We start from the raw sequence: 23,381 nt of genomic DNA, 5'->3' as shown, positions 1-23,381 counted from the left end.
CCTTAAGGTATTGTGATGTCATTATGGGGTATTGTGATGTCATTATGGGGTATCGTGTGTAGATTGATGAGGAAAAAATGTATTTAATACATTTTAGAATAAGTCTGTAACGTAACAAAATGTGGAAAATGCCAGGGTTCTGAAAACTTTTCGAATGCAATGTACATTTACTTTTACTTTCTTAGCTCCAGTTTAAATATCTCCCTGGCATATTACATTATTTATGCACCAGCATACCAGACGTTTTTGGACTCAAGTTGTTGTGCTGTGCTCACTTGAATAGGATGGTGGCGTGACGGTCCTTCCTGTGGGCAAATTTTGTCATCAAGCTTTGTCAAAGTCGGGCATTCTCTGGATTTATGGTTCTTTCAAGACAATTGGGAACTCAGAAAAAAAACAAGGTTGATTCATGACATCAGTGATCTTCAGGTCGGAGCTATAGATAGATGCCCAACTGAGTTTCTGACCTGGAATTCTGAGTTGGATGACTGTTCAAAACTTATTTTCCCTGTTGGAGCTCATTGTTTTCTGAGTTCCCAGTTGTCTGAAATCACTGAAGTCTGAGATTTCTCAGTTCTGAGTTTCGGAGCCTCCATCCTACTAAACTACACTGTAGCAGTTACAGATCCATATAGCTATGGAGCCTCCATCCTACTAAACTACACTGTAGCAGTTACAGATCCATATAGCTATGGAGCCTCCATCCTACTAAATAGCAGTTACAGATGCTACACTGTGGCAGTTACAGATGCCTCCATCCTACTAAACTACACTGTGGCAGTTACAGATGCCTCCATCCTACTAAACTACACTGTAGCAGTTACAGATGCCTCCATCCTACTAAACTACACTGTAGCAGTTACAGATCCATATAGCTATGGAGCCTCCATCCTACTAAACTACACTGTAGCAGTTACAGATCCATACAGCTATGGAGCCTCCATCCTACTAAACTACACTGTAGCAGTTACAGATGCCTCCATCCTACTAAACTACACTGTAGCAGTTACAGATGCCTCCATCCTACTAAACTACACTGTAGCAGTTACAGATGCCTCCATCCTACTAAACTACACTGTAGCAGTTACAGATGCCTCCATCCTACTAAACTACACTGTAGCAGTTACAGATGCCTCCATCCTACTAAACTACACTGTAGCAGTTACAGATGCCTAACCCTATCAAGGTGTGTACAAATGTATCACCATGTATTAATTTTTTTGTCGTCTTTATACTTCCAAACCCATATCTCCAGTGATGCGTGTTAATGTTCAGATCGAGTGTCAGGCCTCTTAACAAATCTGCCCTGTACAAAATAAGTCTTCACCATAGATTCTTATGTGTAATGTTATGGAACTGAGTATTGATCCAGGTGCTAGCGTAGGCCTATATTTCTGATTCTATCTAGGGTCTGTCTTGCTGAATCAAATCTAGTTTTATTAGTCACATGTGCCGAATACAACAGGTATCGTATTCACACTTACAGTGACCTTACAGTGCAGTTGGAAAAAAATACGGATAGGAATAAGAGATAAAAGTAACAAGTAAGAGCAGCAGTAAAATATAATATATACAGGGGGTTGCCGGTATAGAGTCAATGTGTGGGGGCACGGGTTAGTTGAGGTAGTATGTACATGTAGGTAGAGTTCATTAAAGTGACTATGCATAGATGACAACAGAGAGTGGCAGTGGGGTGGAGGGGGGGGCAATGTGAATAGTCTGGGCAGCCATTTGACTAGATGTTCAGAAGTCTTATGGCTTGGGGGTAGAAGCTGTTTAGAAGCCTCTTGGACCTAGACTTGGCGCTCCGGTACCGCTTGCCCTGTGGTAGCAGAGAAAACAGTCTATGACTAGGGTGGCTCGAGTCTTTGACAATTTTTAGGGCCTTCTTCTGACACCGCCTGGTATAGAGATAGAGGTCCTGGATGGCAGGAAGCTTGGCCCCAGTGATGTACTAGGCCGTTTGCACTACCCTCTGTAGTGCCTCGCAATCGGAGGCCGAGCAGTTGCCATACCAGGCAGTGATGCAACCAGTCAGGATGCTCTCGAAGGTGCAGCTGTAGAACCTTTTGAGGATCTGAGGACCCATTTTCAGTCTCCTGAAGGGGAATAGGTTTTGTTGTGCCCGCTTGTCTGTCATTGTGTGCTTGCACCATGTTCGTTTGTTGGTGATATGGACACCAAGGCACTTGTAGCTCTCAATCTGCTCCCCTGCAGCCCCGTCGATGAGAATGGGGGCGTGCTTGGTCCTCTTTTTCTTGTAGTCCACAATTATTTCCTTTATCTTGATCACATTGAGGGAGAGGTTGTTGTTGTCCTGGCACTACACGGCCAGGTCTCTGACCTCCTCCCTATAAACTGTCTCATTGTTGTCGGTGATGACACTGTTGTGTCATCGGCAGTACTGTGAATAATCACAATACCGGTATGATGAAAATACTTAGCAGAGGAATTTGGTTTATCGGATAGGACTGTGAACCTGATGCTCTTTCAGGATGGTGCTGAGCTATGTCTTCGCAATATGTTTGTGTTCTGCACTGGCTCAGCATTGAGCAAAAAAAACAAACAAACAAAAACACATTCGACAATGTTTTTTAAATGTATTTTATTTGTTTACATAATTTGATATCTATAATCAATAGTGACCATACATAGATATATATTTGACTTGCTATGTATTCAGAAACATAGGATTTTATGATATTCCATTTCCCACCCAGCACTGCACTCTTTTGTTGTGCTCTCACGCTACGGCGAGAGATCCAGTCCCGACTGCGCGGTCGCAATATGCCTCAACTTGTCCCCTCCCCCGCGGACTGCCTGGCTTGAGATGAGTGGAAGATGTCGGTTTCGGGTCTGAAGGCCGAATTGAAGTTTTTGGAGTCAATTTTTGACCCAAACCACGAACGTTTCAGAATTATCGATTGGAAGCCTGACGAGCTTAGTTGTCAGTTTAATGTAACCGGTGAAAAACTCCTGATTATACATTGCAACATCACGGTAAGAAATAAGCTAACGTTAGCTAGCCTGTTAGCACAGGACGAGAGGATAAACATGACGAATTTGGCATTTTCAACGCGAACACATAATTTGTGTCACAAATCAGCTAGCTAACTAGATAATTAAACTACGAATGTGTTCAGAATTCAGTTTGTTTGTACTTTAATACCGGGTCTTGTGTTCAGCTATAGTTAGCTATGCTATTTAGCAAACAACAAACAAGCTCATATGTGGTAAACGTTTAGTTAGTTGGTTGTTATAGACTAGCTAGCTAATGTTAGCTTGTTGGCTAATGCGTCTGAGAAAAAAAACAAACCCCCAACTAAAATACATTTGACCCTCAACCAACCTATAAAATAAATGAAAGCTAGCTGTTAATTGTAGCTTATTATTTTTTATATTTATATATATATATATATATATTTGTGTTGTTGCTTATACAATAAGACAAGGTAACGTGACATGTGAACACGCAATTGCTGACTAATGCGGAATAATAGTCCCCGTGTGAAAATGGTTGTTTTTAGTATGAGCTATGGGTTTAGCTAATTGATGTCGTAACAACTCGGATGAGCTTTTTAACGGACAACAAATAAAACATCAGGACGTAACGTTTACAAGTCAGCGCACGTGACTTCGTGACTAGCTTGGTTAGTGCGTGTTGTGCAGCTATGGATGTTTTCCCCGAATGTGATCTAGCGTTTCTTTATTCCGCAGTAGCTCCAGCTATCTAGCTAATCAAATCAAATAGTATTGACCCGTGTATACATATTTGGCAGATGTTATTGCAGGTGTAGCGAAATGGTTTGTTTCTATCTCCCAACAGTGTAGCAAGCAATACCTCACAATACAAATACCAATCCAAAGAATAAAAAATAAATACATTAAGAAATGTCAGTTAACCAGTTATTTATGTTTTGTTTTGTAGATAAATACAAATGCAACATGTCAAGTGACGGTCCCATGTTTCATGAGCTGAATTAAGATCCCAGGCATTTTTCATACTCACAAAGAAGGTTATTTGTCTTAAATGTTTTGGCACAAATGAGTTTACATCACTCTTAGTGAGCATTTCTCCTTTGCCAAGATAATACATCCCCTTGATAGGTGTTGCATATCAAGAAGGTGATTAAACAGCAGGATCATTACACAGGTGCACCTTATGCAGGGGGCAATAAAGGCAACCCTAAAATGTGTAGTTTTGTCACACAACACAATGCCACAGATGTCTCAAGTTCTGAGGGAGCGTGCAATTGGCATGCCGACTGCAGGACATTCCACCAGAGCAGTTGAGAGATAATTTAATGTTCATTTCTCTTCCATAAGCCGCCTCAATATAATTTTAGAGAATTTGACAGTATGTCTAACCGGCCTCACAACCACAGGACCACATGTAACAAGCCCAGGACCTCCACATCCGAATTCTTCATCTGCGGGATCGTCTGAGACCAACTACCCTGACAGCTGATAAAACTGTAGGTTTGCACAACTGAAGAATTTCTGCACAAACTGTCAGAAACCGTCTCAGAGAAGCTCATCTGCATGCTCGTCGTCCTCACTAGGGTCTTAACCGATTTCAGTGGGCAAATGCTCACCTTCGATGGCAAAATGGCACACTGGAGAAGTGTGCTCTTTACAGATGAATCCCAGTTTCAACTGTACCGGGGAGACAGCGTTCTGTGGGCGAGCGGTTTACTGATGTCAACGTTGTGAACAGAGTACCCCATGGTAGTGATGGTTTTATGGTATGGGCAGGTACAAGCTACGGACAACGAACACAATTGTATTTTATTGATGGCAATCTGAATGCACAGAGATACCGTGACGAGATCCTGAGGCCCATTGTTGTTCCATTCATCCACCCGCCATCACTTTATGTTTCGGCATGATAATGCACGGCAGCATGTTACAAGGATCTTTACACAGTTCTTGGAAGCTGAAAATGTCCCATTTCTTCTATGGCATGCATACTCATATCTCTCTACCTGTACATGATCATCTGATCATTTATCACTCCAGTGTTAATCTGCAATATTGTAATTATTCGCCTACCTCCTCATGCCTTTTGCACACATTGTATATAGACTCCCCCTTTTTTCTACTTTGTTATTGACTTGTTAATTGTTTACTCCATGTGTAACTCTGTGTTGTCTGTTCACACTGCTATGCCTTATCTTGGCCAGGTCGCAGTTGCAAATGAGAACTTGTTCTCAACTAGCCTACCTGGTTAAATAAAGGTGTTCTCAACTAGCCTACCTGGTTAAATAAAGGTGTTCTCAACTAGCCTACCTGGTTAAATAAAGGTGTTCTCAACTAGCCTACCTGGTTAAATAAAGGTGTTCTCAACTAGCCTACCTGGTTAAATAAAGGTGTTCTCAACTAGCCTACCTGGTTAAATAAAGGTGTTCTCAACTAGCCTACCTGGTTAAATAAAGGTAAAATAAAAATGTGACCTGTCGAGCATGTTTTCTAAAGGTATCAGTAACCAACAGATTCAAGTCTGTATTCCCAGTCATGTGAAATCCATAGATTAGGCCCTAATCAATTCATTTATTTAAATTGACTGATTTCCTCATGAACTGTATCTCAATTTAAAATCTTTGAAGTTGTTGCGTTTTTTATATATTTTCGTTCAGTGTAGATAGATGGCTAGATGGTGTGTCAGTTCAGCGCTTCTCCATTACAGCTTTTCCTAGTAATGTTATCAACTGGTCACCACCTCTCCTGTTTTTTTTTCTCTCAACCTCTCATTCCCAGGAGTCATACCCCTCTATACCCCCAATCTGGTTTGTTGACTCTGATGACCCAAGTCTGACAGAGGTGTTGGAGCGCCTGGAAGATGTCAGAAAGGGCACCTCTCTGGTAAGTCACTCACCTGTGTGTGTGTGTGTATAGACTCTGGACCTCCCTCTTTACACCAACATAAAATGTGCTGCAGGGTGTAGCTAACAGCTCTCTTGGAAGGCATAGGCCCTAATAGCACGTACAAAATTGGTTGCTAAGTTACTGTAAATAGGGTCAGTTGACACTATACAGGGCCTTCAGAAAGTATTCACACCCCTGGACTTTTTCACAGCCTAAATAAAACATTTATTACATTGAGATTTTGTGCCACTGATCTACACACACTGTCAAAGTGGAATGTTGTTTTTAGAAATTAATAAAATAAAATAAAAATGAAGGTCTTAAGTATTCAACCCCTTTGTTATGGCAAGCCTAAATAAGTTCAGGAGTAAAAATGTGCTTAAGTTGCATAGACGACATGTGCTGCAGATTACTGAGAATTTAAGATAAAACTCATTTTCTCACACATTTCAATCAGACATGGCTCAAAAACAAAGAACAAATGACAATTCCAAGTTAACTTACATTTAAAGAGCACGACCTCGTCTTTAATATGACACCACATTCATGTCAATAGAAATAAGACTAATTTTGTCTATACATTGTGTAAAGACACTATCAAAAAACAATTTACTCAACAACAACAAAAACTACCGTATTTAAAATGTAGTAAATTTGCCTAAATTACAGTCAGAATGTACCAAGTAAAATTAATATATTATACTTATTTACATGTAATTAATATTTAGAAGTACAATTATCCAAAATGTGACTATATTCAAATTATTTCAAAACCCACACAAAGTAGGCTATTTGATTGACAACGATTCTTACTTCTGTAAAAATTCAGAGACTATTTCAAAATGTAGCGAACCTCTCAATAAGATTTAGTACAGTCCAGGCCTGACACAAATTTTTTAGAAATAGCCTACTTTGACAATTCAGTGAATGCAACACATATTAGAGATGCATTCAGTCATCTCGAACTCCTCTTCCTCCCTGCCTTTTGCTGACTCTCCACATCAGTTTCCCTGACTTCCACTGACCTGGAGGAACAGAGTAACAGGAGAGAGGAGAGAAGCAATAGATAGGATACAGTTGTGGTCAGGAACATAATCTCTCCCTCTTACACGGTCTTCCTTCCTCATTCTTCTTCTCAACCATTAATGTAATAATAATAAATTGTGATCGTTACACGCCTCCCATTTCCCTCTCTCTCTCCCTCTCTCCTCCAGTTAATTCACGTTTTCTTGACTGACAGACTAACTACAGAGTTCACCAATGTTAGCTGAGTAGTTACTCATCTGGGACAGTTTCCAAATTAATTGTGTTGGTAGAAACAGGACAAAACAAGCAACTTGTTAGCTGTAAATAAATATCCAACTGATCATGGTCCTTCTGTGGCTCAGTTGGTAGAGCATGGCGCTTGTAACGCCAGGGTAGTGGGTTCGATTCCCGGGACCACCCATACGTAGAATGTATGCACACATGACTGTAAGTCGCTTTGGATAAAAGCGTCAGCTAAATGGCATATATTATATTATTATTATATTATCATATGAGCTCCACTGCACGGGCCTCTACTACCCTAACAGCTATCCTGACAAATAATAGGAAACCAAGGCAATGTATAGCCTATGGATATCTTCACCGTAGCAAACATGACAAACCATAACCTACACCAAAAAGATAAAAACAAATGACTCTAGCCTTCATTTCGGTGGCTAGATAGCTGGTTGTCTGTATTAGCAAGCTAGTGAAGGTTGATGCTTAGTGTGCACAACCCTAATTTACAGCAACATACAACTTTTCTTGCCTGTCAGACTGACTATTTAGCTAGCTATAGCAAGCAGCTTGGGCTGTTTCCATATGAATTACATCGGCAGAAACATGCCCACACACACACACACACACAAAAATTATTTTCGGTAGCTGACTATATACAGCTAAACACTGCAACTATTTCCATGACAAAGAGCAATCATTCTCGCTCGCCTGTACTAACCAAGTCATCGTGACATGATTTGCTAATCAGAGCGCTAAGTCACGATGAGGCCAATGGTGACTTTCAAAAAGTAAGTTCAATGGCTGTGATAGGAGAAAACTGAGGATGGATCAACAACATTGTAGTTACTCCACAATACGAACCTAAATTACAGTGTAAAGAAGGAAGTCTGTACAGAATAAAAAATATTCCAAAACATGCATCCTGTTTGCAATATGTCAAATAAATAAACTTTTTGTCCTGTTTACAATGTATTCTGTAAATCCAACACAACACATCACTGAGTACCACGCTTCGTATTTTGAAGCATGGTAGTGGCTGTATCATGTTATGGATATGCTTGTCATTGGCAAGGACTAAGGAGTTTCAGCATAAAATAAACTGAATAGCGTTAAGCACAGGTAAAATCCTAACAGAACTCAGGCTGTCTGCTTTCAACAGACATCGGGAGACAAATTCACCTGTCAGCAGGACAATAACCTAAAACTCGAGGCCAATTATATACTGTTGTTCGAGCCCTGAATGCTGATTGGCTGACAGCCGTGGTATATCAGACCGTATACCACGGGTAGGACAAAACATGCATTTTTACTGCTCTAATTTTCATTGGTAACAAGTTTATAATAGCAATAAGGCACGATATGGCCAATATACCACAGCTAACTAAGGGCTTTGACTAAGAACAGCCCGTAGCCGTCTATATTGGCCGTATAACACTACCCCTCGGGCCTTATTGCTAAAAATATACTGAATGTACAAAACATTAAGAACACCATCCTAATATTGAGTTGTACCCCCCTGTCCCTCAGAACAGCCTCAATTTGTCGGGGCATGGACTCTACAAGGTGTCAAGTGTTCCACAGGGATGCTGGCCCATGTTGACTCCAATGCTTCCCACAGTTGTCAACTTGGCTAGATGTCCTTTGGATGGTGGACCATTCTTGATACACACGGGAAACTGTTCAGCATGAAAAACTCAGCAGCGTTGCAGTTCTTAACACACTCAAACCGATGCATCCTGGCACTTACTATCATACCCCGTTCAATGGCACTTCAATCTTTGGTCTTTCCCATTCAATCTCTGAATGGCACAAATACACAATCCATGTCTTAATTGTTTGAAGGATTAAACATCCTTCCTTAACCTGTTTCCTACCCTTCATCTACACGGATTAAAGTGAATTTAACAGGTGACATTCAAACCCTCTAGTCAAGAGTTGGTGCGTTAATCTAAGTAACAAAGATCCCCATAAATGGATGTAGTTTTGTGCCATCTAAAATAAGGGATAAAATGATTTTTTTTTTAAACTAATCTTTCCTGAATTTTCTTATACAGGTTCTCTTAGATATTGGACAGACACTTCAAAAATGTATTCCTTACGATGTTGTTTTTTTCCTTCTAATTATGTGTTTGTTATTTAATGCATTTCTATGGGCTACAGTAGTAAAGTCCAAATTCAATATCTTATGAACTTTATATATTTTTTTAATAGCTAAAGCAGTACTACAATTCAAAATCAAATAGCTAAATGATCCGTGGTATGACGTTCTTAAAACAAAGTCAACTTAGAATCCCCCTCTTTCATCTGGATTCACCTGGTCTGTCAATATCATGGGAAGAGCAGGTGTTCCTAATGTTTTGTACACTGGGGGTGCTTATCCAGGCAAACGTTAAATGTTCCCGGGTGGCCTAGTTAGTTTTGACATAAATCGGCTTGAAAATCTATGGCAAGACTTGAAAATGTCAACTTTGCAGTATTTTTGTTTTGTGTTAATTCTTACATTAGCCCAGAATGTTTTTGTGTTAATACATACAGCCGGAAATAACCTTTGGATATCAGAGTGGCAGTAAATCGCCAGAATTCCGACCAGAAATACTACTTTCTCGAATTGGATCCTTTGCTCGTACCCCCAAGGCAATTGAACTCATCCCAGAGGCTGCTCCAAGACACCACCAGCGGAGAAGTATTCTGAGTGGACATCTATGGTCCTTCTGTAGCTCAGTTGGTAGAGCATGGCGCTTGTAACGCCAGGGTAGTGGGTTCGATTCCCGGGACCACCCATACGTAGAATGTATGCACACATGACTGTAAGTCGCTTTGGATAAAAGCGTCTGCTAAATGGCATATATTATTATTATATCTAGTCCGACACGGGAGGCGTGCACACCATCCACCGCTTCTGAGTATATTACTCGCTAATGTTCAGTCTCTGGACAATAAAGTAGACGAGCTCAGGGCGAGGATCTCCTTCCAGAGAGACATCAGGTATTGTAACATACTCTGTTTCACAGAATCATGGCTCTCTCCGGATATGCTGTTCCTCTCCATACAGCCAGCTGGGTTCTCAGTACATCGCGCAGACAGATATAAAGAACTCTCTGTGAAGAAGAAAGGCGGAGGTGTATGTTTCATGATTAACTACTCGTGCTGTGATTGTGATATCGTACAGGAACTTAAGTCCTTTTGTTCACCCAACCTAGAATACCTCGACAATAGTCACAGCCGTGTATTTTTTTCCCCCTCAAGCCGATACCACAATGGCCCTCAAGGAACATCACTGGATACCACATCCCGAGGCTGCATTTATTGTAGCGGGGGACTTTAACAAAGAAAATTAGGAAAACGCTACCGAAGTTCTATCAACACATTTGCCTGTAGTATTGGTGCTTCAAAAACTCTGGACCACTCTCCTTTCCGGGATGGCTACAAGGTCCTACCCCCACCCTCGCTTCGGACAATCAGATCACGACTTCGTTCTGCTCCTCCCACATTTACATTTACATTTAAGTCATTTAGCAGACGCTCTTATCCAGAGCGACTTACAAATTGGTGCATTCACCTTATGACATCCAGTGGAACAGTCACTTTACAATAGTGCATCTAAATCTTAAAAGGGGGGTGAGAAGGATTACTTATCCTATCCTAGGTATTCCTTAAAGAGGTGGGGTTTCAGGTGTCTCCGGAAGGTGGTGACTAACACTCCCTATAGGAAACTCAAACAGGAAGTACCCTTGCTAAGGTCTATTCAACACCGGTCGTGCAAAACGTCACTACAGAGACAGTGGAGTCGCAATTCAACGGCTCAGACTCAAGATGTACGTGGCAGGGACTCTAGACAATCACAGATAACAAAGGGAAAACCAGCCACGTCGTGTACTTGATTGGAGTCCACCTGTGGTAAATTCAATTGATTGGACATGATTTGGAAAAGCACACACCTGTCTATATAATGTCTCACAGTTGACTGCATGTCAGAGCAGAAACCAAGCCATGAGGTCGAAGGAATTGTCCGTACAGCTCCAAAACAGGATGTGTCGAAGGCACAGATCTCGGGAAGGGTACCAAAACATTTCTGCAGCATTGAAGGTCCCCAAGAACACAGTGGCCTCCCATCATTCTTAAATAGAAGTTTGGAACCACCAAGTCTCTTCCGAGAGCTGGCCGCCCAGACAAACTGAGCAATCCGGGGAGAAGGTCCTTGGACAGGGAGGTAACCAAGAAACCGATGGTCACTCTGACAGAGCTCCAGAGTTCCTTCAATAAACTCAATATTAGGTAGATGTTCATAATGTTTTGTACACTCTGTATGTGTAAAATGTACGTACTGTTTTACTAATTTTAATATATATATACTGTGTTCTAGTCTGCCATTCCGACATTGCTCGTTCTAATATTTATATGTTTCTTAATTCCATTATTTTACTTTTAGATTGGTGTGTATTGTTGTGAATTGTTAGATACGACTGCACTGTTGGGACTAGGAACATTATAAATAAATATGTGTATGTGACCAATCACATTTGATTTGATCAACCGCCAACTTGACAGAGCTTGAAGAGTTAAAAAATAATAATAATGTGCAAATATTGTACAATCCAAGCACGTAGAGAATTTACCCAGAAAACCTCAGTTGTCCTCGTTGACTATGGTGATTATAACGTGTATTGACTTGGGGTTGAATTCTTATCTAATCAAGACGTATACATTTAAAAAAAAGTATTTTGTGTAGATAATTTTTTATTTTTTTATTTTTTTTAACTATATCCCAATTTGTAACACAACACAATGTGGATAAAGTCTAGGGGTATGAAATACTTTGCGAAGGCACAGTACGTTCCATTTAGCAGATGCCTTTATCCATAGCGACTTAGTCATACGGGCATCATTTTTCCCTCCAGCAGGAATGTAACCCAATGACCCATGGCGTTACAAGTGTCATACTCTACCGACTGAGCCACAAAGAACACCAAGTTGCTCTGACTCTCATGGAAATCACAATATCTCCTTCAAAATTGTTTGATCATTTACAGCAAAGCGTTGTTGGTATTATTGTGAAAAAGGGTTCAGAGATATTGTAGCTGCTGTAGAATGATAGTTGACCTGTTATTATTTTTCTTTCGCTCTCTCTCCCAGCTCCTACAGCAGCTAAAGCGTCTCATCTGTGACCTGTGTCGGCTCTACAACCTGCCACAGCACCCAGATGTTGAGATGCTAGATCAGCCACTCCCTGCTGGGCCCATCAACCCAGAGCGCAAGGTAGGGCTCATTTTAGAATTCAATTATATTTCTATGGTAAGCCTGACAACCTCGTATAAAAAATAATCTAGAATTTGTGGAACCCACAGTTTTGAAGCCAGACGATATTCAGTTGGTTTTGAATCACATTTTTAGATACATATTTCTGGCTAACATTATTTGCATCAGATTTAAATCGAAATATAGTGATTTGTGGATGGCGACATCCGTAACCCAAGGCAAGCCTCGTATTCTGGGCCTGGGTAACATTCCATACACCATTTATACAAACACAAAGTCATTTTTCTTTTTCTCTATATTCTTTTTCCCACTCTTCCGTATAGCATGGACCAGCGGATGAAGTGACATCCGAGGAGGAGGATGAAGAAGAAATGGGCGAGGTGTGTGTCTGTACATGTTTACCTACGTATGTACCAGGGTTGGGCGGTTTTACGGTTGCGTCATCGATCGACGGACGCTTGACAGCCATCGTCGATGGTGACGGCCATCGTGATGTCACAAACAAGGTTTAGCATATTGGAATTTGACTGCACCTCCGGAGTCAGGCAGCACAATAGCACAGCGCTGTTCTGCACACAGCACGGGTGATGTGTCAAATGGCCTATTTGCCATAGCTTACATTTTCAATGCAAGCACTGCCTTCAGAAAGTATTTCATAAGCCTTGACTTATTCCACATTTTGTTGTTACATCCTGAACTCTAAATGAATATAATCAAAATATTTCTGACCCATTTTAATTGTATTTATTTATTTATTTTACCTTTATTTAACTAGTTAAGAACAAATTCTTATTTTCAATGACTGCCTAGGAACAGTGGGTTAACTGCCTGTTCAGGGGCAGAACGACAGATTTGTACCTTGTCAGCTCAGGGATTTGAACTTGCAACCTTCCGGTTACTAGCCCAGCGCTCTAACCACTAGGCTACCCTGCCGCCCCATCTACACAATACCCTATAATGACGAAGTGAAAACATGTTTTTAGACATTTTTGCAAATTTATTGAAAATTAAATACAGAAATATCTCATTTACATAAGTTTTCACACCCCTGAGTCAATACTTTGTAGGAGCACCATTGGCAGCGTTTACAGCTGTGATTCTTTCTGGGTAAATTCTCTAAGAGCTTTGCACACGTGGATTGTACAATATTTGTATATTATTCTTTAAAAAAATTATTCACGTTCTATCAAGTTGGTGGTTGATCATTTCTAAACAGCCATATTCAAGTCTTGTCATAGATTTTCAAGCCAATTTAAGTCAAAACTGTAACTAGGCCACTCAGGAACAATCAATAACGTCTTGGTAGGTAACTCCAGTGTTTATTTGTCTTACTGCACATTATGAAGCCGATTGTCCTTCTAAAAATTAGTTTTTTGTCTCCCAGTGTCTGTTGGAAAGCAGACTGAACCAGATTTTTCCTCAAGGTTTTTTGCCTGTGTTTAGCTATATTTTATTTTTTATCACCAAAAACTCCATAGTCTTTGCCAAAAACAAGCATACCCATAACATGATGCAGCTTCCACCATGCTTGAACATTTTGAAGAGCTGTACTCAGTGATGTGTTGTGTTGGATTTGCCACAAACATAACATTGTATTCAGGTCAAAAAGTACATTTCTTTGCCAAATTTATTGTAGTTTTACTTTAGAACATTGCAAACATGTTTTGGACTATTTTTCTGTACAGGCAAAAAAAAATTGCTCTGTGATTTAGGTTAGTATTGTGGAGTAACTACAATGTTGTTGATCCATCTTGAGTTTTCTCCTATCACAGCCATTAAACTCTGTTTTAAAATCACCACTGGCTTCATGGTGAAATCCCTGAGCTGTTTCCTCCCTCTCCGGCAACTGAGTTAAGACGGACGTCTATATCTGTGTTCTAGTGACTGGGTGTATTGATACACCAGCCAAAGTATAATTAATAACTTAACCATGCTCAATTGGATATCCAATGTCTTCTTTTTAAAATGTTTTACCCATGTGAAGAGATGAGGTAGACATTCGGAAATCATGCTAACCACTATTATTGTTCACAGAGGGAGTCCATGCAACTTATGTGACTTGTTAAGCAATTTTTTTATTTTTTTTTTACTCCTGAACTTATTTAGGCTTGTCATAACAAAAGGGTTTTATACTTATTCACTCAGCTTTTTATTTGTATTTCTTTTGTAAAAATGCTGAAAAACATAAATCCACTGTGTGTGTGTGTGTGTGTGTGTGTGTGTGTGTGTGTGTGTGTGTGTGTGTGTGTGTGTGTGTGTGTGTGTGTGTGTGTGTGTAGGCCAGTGACACAATCTCAATGTAATCAATTTGATATTCTGTCTGTAATACAACAAAATGTGGAAGAAGTCGAGGGGTGTGAATATTTTCTGAATACAATGTATTAGGTGGTTAGACTGTTGTCTTGCGTTATGTTATTAATAATGTAGCTTGACACATGACTTGCGCTCCCAATTGGCGCAGCGGTCTAAAGGCACTGCTATCTCAGTGCTAGTGGCGTCTCTGTAGTCCCTGGTTCGACTCCAGGCTGCATCACATCCGGGCCGTGATTGGGAGTCCCCTAGGGCGGTGCACAATTGGCTCAGCGTGGTCCGGGTTTGTCTGGGGTAGGCCGTCATTGTAAATCAGATTTTTTTTTCTCCTAAACTGAGTTGTTAATAAATAAATGGCAATTAAAAAATAATAATAATTTGACATGGATATAATTGTTTTTAATAAGTAATAGAAGTATTTTTATGGACAAAAGATAAATGGCCCTACCAATTTGTAAATCATTCTTTCGCCTAGACTTGCCAAAATAACAAGGTCTAACACTGTTTAGGCCTAGCAATGTGTCCTTGTATATTGCTTTCTTCCCGCCAATTGACCCCTATTGTCTATTCCTGCCATGTTTGGATTGGACGATCTGTCATTTTAAGACCGCCCAACCCTACTATGTGTAATGATATGGAGACTGATAATGTCCACATTCATCAAAAACTTATTGTGCTGTATATACATTCTCTTGTGTTTCTATACAATATGCAATAAAACTGTAGATTATGTTCAGCAGGACATTGAAGACTTGGACCACTATGAGATGAAGGAAGAGGAGCCAGTGGACGGGAAGAAGTCAGAGGATGACGGAATAGAGAAGGTAATTACCCTGCATGCATCTGTCTGTCTACAAAACATTATGAACACTTGCTCTTTCCATGACAGACTTATTGATGTCACTTGTTCAATCCACTTAAGTGTATTTGTAGAGGGGGAGACGGGTGAAAGAATGATTTTTTTATGCCTTGAGACATGGATTGTGTATGTGTGCCATTGAGTGCTTGAGGTGTCACTACAGACCCGGGTTTTAATCCCGGGCTGTGTTGCAGCCGGCCTCGACCGGGAGACCCATGAGGCGCCGTACAATTGGCCCAGTGTTGTCCAGGTTAGGTGAGGGTTTGGCCACCCGAGATGTCCTTGTACCGTTGTGCCCCAGCTACTCCTGTGGCGGGCCTGGAGCATGCACGCTGACACGGTCACCAGGTGTGCTGTGTTTCCTCCCGACACTTTGGTGCGGCTGGCTTCCGGGTTGGATGGGCACTGTGTTAAGAAGCAGCACGGCTCGGCTGGTTGTTTTTCGAAGGACGCACGGCTCTTGACCTTCGCCTCTCCCGAGTCCGTACAGGAGTAGCAGCGATGGGACAAGACTGTAACTACCAATTGGATACCACAAAATTGGGGAGAAGGGGGGGGGGTGCCAACAAAAAAAATCTGTATCAAGAATAATCCAACCACCCAAAGGGCATTCAACCAACTTGACCATACTGTGGGAAGCATTGGACTCAACATGGGCCACCAGCCCTGTGGAACGCTTTTCTTTTTACCGTCTTCCCTAGCCTGGTTGCGTCTGTTCAGCTATTACGTTCCACTCCTTGTACTCCGTGTCGTTTACCAAAGAGGCCAATAGCGTCTGGTTCCAGCAGATGCACGTTTCAGGAAACGGACGCTGCGAGACCTACGAGCTCACACAAGACGCAATGGTGCAAGAGGACTAGCTAGTGTTAGCAGAACTGAGTGATTTACCTTTTAGCTATATTGTAGAATTAATGGAAACGAACACAAACGGCTTTGGCATTATGAATACTCTGTTAAAAAAAAACGGAAAAATCCCTGACCAGGAAATGTAAAAAAGAGAGAACAGAATTCAGGAAATACAAAATCTAATTTTATGTAATCCCCCCTGATAGTTTATTAACCATTATTTTACCAGGTATATTTACAGGACACATCTCTTGTACACCAATGACCTGGTGAAGTGTTGCAGGGTAGAGGAGAAGAATGTGCTTATTTGAAAGCTATACAAAAATAGCAGCTCGCAACCTTTTCAGTTTTTAAAAAGTAGCTGATTTTGTCCGGTCGAAACCAGTCTGTCAAAAGTTGCTAGCTAATGTCTTTAAATACGCTAACTAAATACGCTAACTAAATACATGCAATTGTGACCCTTCGCTAAGCCCCGCCACCCTTGGTTACTGTTGCCTTTTCCTGGGAAGTCCCTATTTTCCTATTTTCCCATTCAACCACTGCTGAAGACCCCTCACAATGATCTCAAACTGTGTTAAATACTCAATGAAAATGAACACATACTACCCCCTTGCTAATCAAGAAACTCTTGGGTGTGTTGTGGTGGACTTGTCATTACAATTGCTTCAGTGGAAACCTGTCAAAATGTTATTTCCAACCACCAATGACCAACTCGGCCATAAATCCCAGCTGCATATTGAATGTTGAGATTTGACGAAAAGGCCAGTCTCGTTGTAAAATGACATGGAGTGGCGTGTTAGACTGTTAGGCGTGTTAGTCTTCCCTACATGTCATTTTTTTTTTTATGCCTCTTACATTTTTTTTTTACACAATACCTTTTTTATACTTTTATTCGCTAATGTAATTCATAGGAGAAATTTGCAAGTAACCATTTCATTATACATACATACATACATACATACATACATACATACATACATACATACATACATACATACATACATACATATTTTACTATTGCTTTACTATCTTATATTTATATATATTTATATTCACAAAAAAAAAATGTCATCTAACTTTTTATTATTAAATTAAGCACTTCCTACTGCATTTCTTTTTTGGTACGAAATGTGCTATATAAATACAATTTGATTTGAAGGAGAACCTGGCCATCCTCGAGAAGATCCGTAAGAACCAGAGGCAGGACCACTTGAACGTAAGTGCTCATTCGGTAAGGTTTCTTTCTTCTTTTTCAGGGGGGGATGGGAACATTTCTACAGTTATATAGTGTCTCTGTTTTTTTCTTTCTTAACCTAGTCCTTGGGGACCACCGGCAAAATTGAATCCATTCCAAAAACTAGCTCGCCTGATTCAACAAGTTCACTAATCATAAAGCCCGTGATTGGCTAAATCAGGTGTGTTAAGTGTTTTGGAATAGATTAAAAGTAGGTGTGGTCCTGGAGGACTGGATTGAGAAATGGTCCTCTGTTAGCCTGGTTCTGATCCCAGTGGTGTTGTTATGCCTGTTTCAGGGTGCCGTCTCTGGTTCCGTTCAGGCCTCCGATCGTCTCATGAAGGAACTCAGGGAGATCTACAGATCACAGAGTTACAAGACAGGTGAGTCCTGGCCTGGTTCAGTTTAGGACTGAGGTATATATATATTCCCGTTTAAAAAAAAAAAACCTCACGCCAACTAAGTTGAGAGATCATATCTTCCTCTCTGACAAGCGGTTTCAACTCACTATTTACATTTGAGGTTTGGTCCAAAATAATTGGTGTTATGGACACAAACACATTGAGACCTTATTTTACTGTAATAGAGGAGTTCACTTCTCTATCAATACCCTTTTTATGTCTCAACTAGTCAAATTGCATGCAGATCAGACACTACTAAGATACTCCATTCCTTTAGTGTCTACCCCTCCCCAGTTGGCCCTCCCCCTTTAGTGTCTGCCCTCCCCCTTTAGTGTCTACCCCTCCCCCTTTAGTGTCTGGGCCTCCCCCTTTAGTGTCTGGGCCTCCCCCTTTAGTGTCTGGGCCTCCCCCTTTAGTGTCTGGGCCTCCCCAGGTGGCCCTCACCTTTTTTTAGTCATTCAGTTTTTGTAATGATTTAGTTTGTTGTGTAGTGAAGATTTCAGCTTTTATTTTCATTGTTTTTGTATTAGTTTTCTCCTGTGAAGCACATTGCGTTGCATTCCTGAAATGTGTTGTATAAAAATAGCTGGATTTTGTCTACTCCTCCCCATTGGTTCAAACTGTTCAGTGTCTACTCCTCCCCATTGGCTCAAACTGTTCAGTGTCTCTCCTCCCCATTGGCTCAAACTGTTCAGCGTCTACTCCTCCCCATTGGTTCAAACTGTTCAGCGTCTACTCCTCCCCATTGGTTCAAACTGTTCAGCGTCTACTCCTCCCCATTGGTTCAAACTGTTCAGCGTCTACTCCTCCCCATTGGTTCAAACTGTTCAGCGTCTACTCCTCCCCATTGGCTCAAACCCTTCAGTAGTGCTTGTAGATCTGGGCTGATGAAAACAATCATAACCTGTTTATTAACTCCTTAGGGTCCATGTCCACGCTCCTTGGAAAATGTTATTGGCATAATTGGGAGAGAGAAAAAAATCCCCATCAAAATCCGCCTGTTTTTTTTACAGTGATGTTCACCTGTATATATCTTGTTATTCATTTCCAGGTATTTATTCAGTGGAGCTAGTCAATGACAGCCTTTATGAATGGCACGTCAAAATAAGAACGTAAGTATTCAGATCCGGGTATTATTTCATAGAGATGTGTAGTTTCCTAGCTGTCCAAGTCTGGATAATATAGTCTAATCATTCGGTCATTTATTTTAACAGGGTAGACCCAGATAGTCCGTTACATAGTGACTTGCAAGTTATGAAGGAGAAGGAAGGGGTGGACTACATTCTGCTCAGTTTCTCATATAAAGTAAGTTTCATTTGTTGATCGATTAAAAAATATATATTTATTATTATTATTTTATACGTTAATTTGTCTTTTATTTGACGTGAAAGAGGTTTTGAGCTAAAAATATTTCTTCTTGTTTGACTCTTGCAGGATAACTTTCCTTTTGACCCACCGTTCGTACGGGTCGTCTCTCCTGTGCTGTCTGGCGGGTGAGTGCTGCTCAGTGACGTCCTCGGAGGGATCGGTTCATTGTGTCCTCGGAGGGATCGGTTCATTGTGTCCTCGGAGGGATCGGTTCATTGTGTCCTCGGAGGGATCGGTTCATTGTGTCCTCGGAGGGATCGGTTCATTGTGTCCTCGGAGGGATCGGTTCATTGTGTCCTCGGAGGGATCGGTTCATTTGTGTCCTCGGAGGGATCGGTTCATTTGTGTCCTCGGAGGGATCGGTTCGTTGTGTCCTCGGAGGGATCGGTTCGTTGTGTCCTCGGAGGGATCGGTTCGTTGTGTCCTCGGAGGGATCGGTTCGTTGTGTCCTCGGAGGGATCGGTTCATTTGTGTCCTCGGAGGGATCGGTTCGTTGTGTCCTCGGAGGGATCGGTTCGTTGTGTCCTCGGAGGGATCGGTTGGTTGTGTCCTCGGAGGGATCGGTTGGTTGTGTCCTCGGAGGGATCGGTTGGTTGTGTCCTCGGAGGGATCGGTTGGTTGTGTCCTCGGAGGGATCGGTTGGTTGTGTCCTCGGAGGGATCGGTTGGTTGTGTCCTCGGAGGGATCGGTTCGTTGTGTCCTCGGAGGGATCGGTTCGTTGTGTCCTCGGAGGGATCGGTTCGTTGTGTCCTCGGAGGGATCGGTTGGTTTGTGTCCTCGGAGGGATCGGTTGGTTTGTGTCCTCGCAGGGATCGGTTCATTTGTGTCCTCGGAGGGATCGGTTCATTTGTGTCCTCGGAGGGATCGGTTCATTTGTGTCCTCGGAGGGATCGGTTCATTTGTGTCCTCGGAGGGATCGGTTCATTTGTGTCCTCGGAGGGATCGGTTCATTTGTGTCCTCGGAGGGATCGGTTCATTTGTGTCCTCGGAGGGATCGGTTCATTTGTGTCCTCGGAGGGATCGGTTCATTTGTGTCCTCGGAGGGATCGGTTCATTTGTGTCATTATCCATCACAAATGCAAATCATTCTGAACTACTGTTTTAACCAATGAGAATAGTTTGATGATAAAAGGAACATGACCTTTTAAAAAAAAAAAAACTTAAAATAAAAAGGTTTAAACAAAAAATAAAAATATATATATATACACATTTTTATTTTTTGTTTAAACCTTTTTATTTAACGAGGCAAGACAGTTAAGAACAAATTATTATACCTACTATGATATGTAGTTGTCGTACAGAGCTACTTTATGTTGAATACACTGGTACGTTGAGTGTCTGCTAAATGACAATGATGAGATGGGCCTAATCGTTGTCTGGTTACGTGGACCGGTCCTGGTACTTCTCCATCTTGAACTGGTACTGAGCTAATACTTCTCTTCATTCATTCTGTTACAGTTACGTTCTTGGCGGAGGGGCCTTGTGTATGGAACTTCTCACAAAACAGGTCTGGATCATATTTAACCATTCACACAATGTTCATCCCTAACCAAAGTGGTTGAGGAAGTTGGCTCTTTCTCTTAGCTCAATTGTCTTCTCTCCTTTGTTGCTCTCTTCTGACAGAAGTGACCAGGTGAAAATCGGCCTAATGATGTATTTCTTTACGTTGTTTCAGGGCTGGAGCAGTGCCTATTCCATAGAGTCTGTGATCATGCAGATCAATGCCACTTTAGTCAAAGGAAAAGCCAGAGTGCAGTTTGGAGCCAATAAGGTAGGCTAATGCATTCAACATCCTGGTAATTGGTACCAGAGTTATGAGGTTGTTGAAGATGAGTCTGATCTGCTTTAATTAATTAATTCATTTCCTTTCAGAACCAGTACAACCTTGCCAGAGCACAACAGTCATACAAATCCCTGGTCCAGATTCACGAAAAGAATGGTAAGTCCCAACTATCAATCCATAGGAGGTTGAATGATGTATAATATTGATAATATATACACCAGTGGGTACTATGGCAACCTCCTGTGTTATTTTTGTTCAGGCTGGTACACACCTCCTAAAGAAGACGGCTAAAGAAGTCACTCCTCATACTCACTGGGAACAGAATAATATCTTTGGGTCAAAAACTTTCTTTTTTTTCCTTCTTTTTTTTTTTGAGGGGGGGGGGGTGACTATTTTCTCCCTTCTGACTTATCAGGAGTAAGTAAATAATTTTTCTCCTGGAAACCAACTGACAAAATTCTTCCATCTCGCCTGTCGTCGTCGTCGGCTCAGTTGACCGGTATCTCTGCCTGGTCCAACAATAGGCTAGCCCCCCCCCCCATCCCCGTCGCTAGGCTCCCCGTCGTCACTCCACTTCCTCTGAGGGCCGTGTTTGTGGAGACTGAGGGCATCGTGCACATCTTTTTTTTTTTTCTTTTTTCTCTACACAGAAAGGTTCTTGTTTTCCCTTCTCTTAAAAATGTGGAGAATGTTTTTTTTTTTTTTTTTCTGTACATACGCTGGTGTGACAACGTGGGCTTGACATAAAATCACCATCTGTTTCTCCTGGGAGAGAGAGAGAACACTGATGTTCTGACGAGACGAGAGCTAGTTGGTTTGTTCGTAGCCATGTCCTTCTCTGTTTTTAGTGTGACTGTCAGCTCTTACCTTACAGCCACGGCATGGTCAGTGGGATTTAACTGAAAGCTCTGTGATGACCGTTTGAATTTAAAGCGAAGAAGATGATGATGAGGATGATGTTTCAGTGATGTCATCTTTCGTGACACTGCTCCTTATTCCTCTTCACTTTGTGTAATATTTACTGGTACAAATTGCAGGCATTGTTAAAATATTATACGCTTAAAATTGTAATTGTACTTGCTGGCTTGTTTAATGTCCCTTGAGCCAGATTGGTGAAAAAATGGTGTGTGACTTGGATGCAGGAGGGGCTTTAAACTGAGTCTGAGGTTCTGTCCTAAATAACGTCCTTTTCCCTATACACTACACTACTTTTGACCAGGGCCCTATGGGAATACAAACAGAATGTTGACCAAGCTCTTAGAAATAAAGCAAAGCATCTCTGCTATGGGTTTCAGAAAAATGGTTGGGCAAAAGCAGTTAACTATGTAGCCCAGGGCTGCCCAACCCACTTCCTGGAGATCTACTGTCCTGTAGGTTTTCAGCCCAACCCACTTCCTGGAGATCTACTGTCCTGTAGGTTTTCAGCCCAACCCACTTTCTGGACTGAAAACCCACAGGACGGTACATCTCCAAGAAGAGGGTTGGACTGAAAACCCACAGGACTGTAGATCTCCAAGAAGAGGGTTGGACTGAAAACCCACAGGACTGTAGATCTCCTGGAAAAGGGTTGGGCAGTCCTGATATAGGGAATCACTCAATACCATCTCATTGCTGTCCTGTAGCATGCAGCTATTGATCCCCAGTCACCACACCCAGTCTGAATATTATTAATGTACTATAGTTGAACTGGGCTCCACCTGTCATTTTGTAAATCCATGTACCTGTCTTAAATATAACATTGGGGGGGGCAGAACAGGTGTGCTTACCGGCCACAGACTGATGTCTCAGAATGCAGGAGGATGTCTCTGGTGTGAGGCCAGAAGGTTTTGTCTGTCCCAAAAGGCACCCTATTCCCTACATAGTGCACTACTTTTTTGACAAGAGCTCTATTGGTCCCTGGTCTAAAATATTGCAGTATCTTGGGAATGGGGTGCCATTTTGGATCTAGGTGTTGTCTGACATAGCACTGTATTCTCTTCATAGTGCACTATATAGGGAATGGGGTGCCATTTTGGATCTAGGTGTTGTCTGACATAGCACTGTATTCTCTTCATAGTGCACTATATAGGGAATTGGGTGCCATTTTGGATCTGGGTGTTGTATGAGCATTATGACCCTCTTGTTTTATTCGTAAGGAATGCAAACTAGGATAGTTTTGTTCCTCCCAACCGACACTGAGGTTAATATACCTTC

The 23,381-nt window shown here is 41.5% G+C and overlaps 1 protein-coding gene across 4 annotated transcripts; it reads left to right on the top strand.

Moving 5' to 3' along the window:
• Positions 1 to 2,737: 2,737 nt before the first annotated feature.
• On the top strand, positions 2,738 to 22,938 carry LOC118371259 (ubiquitin-conjugating enzyme E2 Q2-like). 4 transcript variants are annotated; one of them, XM_035756640.2, is made up of 14 exons: positions 2,738 to 3,000; positions 5,758 to 5,862; positions 12,265 to 12,387; positions 12,711 to 12,767; positions 15,435 to 15,521; positions 17,562 to 17,618; positions 17,935 to 18,019; positions 19,089 to 19,149; positions 19,252 to 19,342; positions 19,472 to 19,530; positions 20,864 to 20,912; positions 21,081 to 21,176; positions 21,278 to 21,344; positions 21,448 to 22,938. In XM_035756640.2, the coding sequence occupies exons 1-14, from the start codon at positions 2,842 to 2,844 to the stop codon at positions 21,477 to 21,479; spliced, it is 1,128 nt and encodes a 375-aa protein (XP_035612533.1). In that variant the 5' UTR covers positions 2,738 to 2,841; the 3' UTR covers positions 21,480 to 22,938. The 4 variants fall into 4 exon arrangements, with proteins under 4 accessions (XP_035612533.1, XP_035612531.1, XP_035612534.1 ...); XM_035756638.2 differs by having other exon boundaries at positions 2,739 to 3,000; positions 17,562 to 17,633; XM_035756641.2 differs by having other exon boundaries at positions 2,740 to 3,000; positions 15,438 to 15,521.
• Positions 22,939 to 23,381: the final 443 nt, after the last annotated feature.

Source organism: Oncorhynchus keta, chromosome 26 (assembly GCF_023373465.1).
Source record: "Oncorhynchus keta strain PuntledgeMale-10-30-2019 chromosome 26, Oket_V2, whole genome shotgun sequence".
Classification (NCBI taxonomy): Eukaryota; Metazoa; Chordata; class Actinopteri; order Salmoniformes; family Salmonidae; genus Oncorhynchus; species Oncorhynchus keta.
This window is presented reverse-complemented; position numbering and strand designations above follow the sequence as displayed.

Bases quoted from the DNA above. Each gene is read 5' to 3' on its own strand.
- LOC118371259 (XM_035756638.2), top strand. From the start codon at position 2,842: ATGTCGGTTTCGGGTCTGAAGGCCGAATTGAAGTTTTTGGAGTCAATT. The intron at 17,634-17,934 runs GTAAGGTTTCTT...TGCCTGTTTCAG, and splicing joins TGAACGTAAGTGCTCATTCG to GGTGCCGTCTCTGGTTCCGT. The intron at 19,531-20,863 runs GTGAGTGCTGCT...ATTCTGTTACAG, and splicing joins TCTCCTGTGCTGTCTGGCGG to TTACGTTCTTGGCGGAGGGG.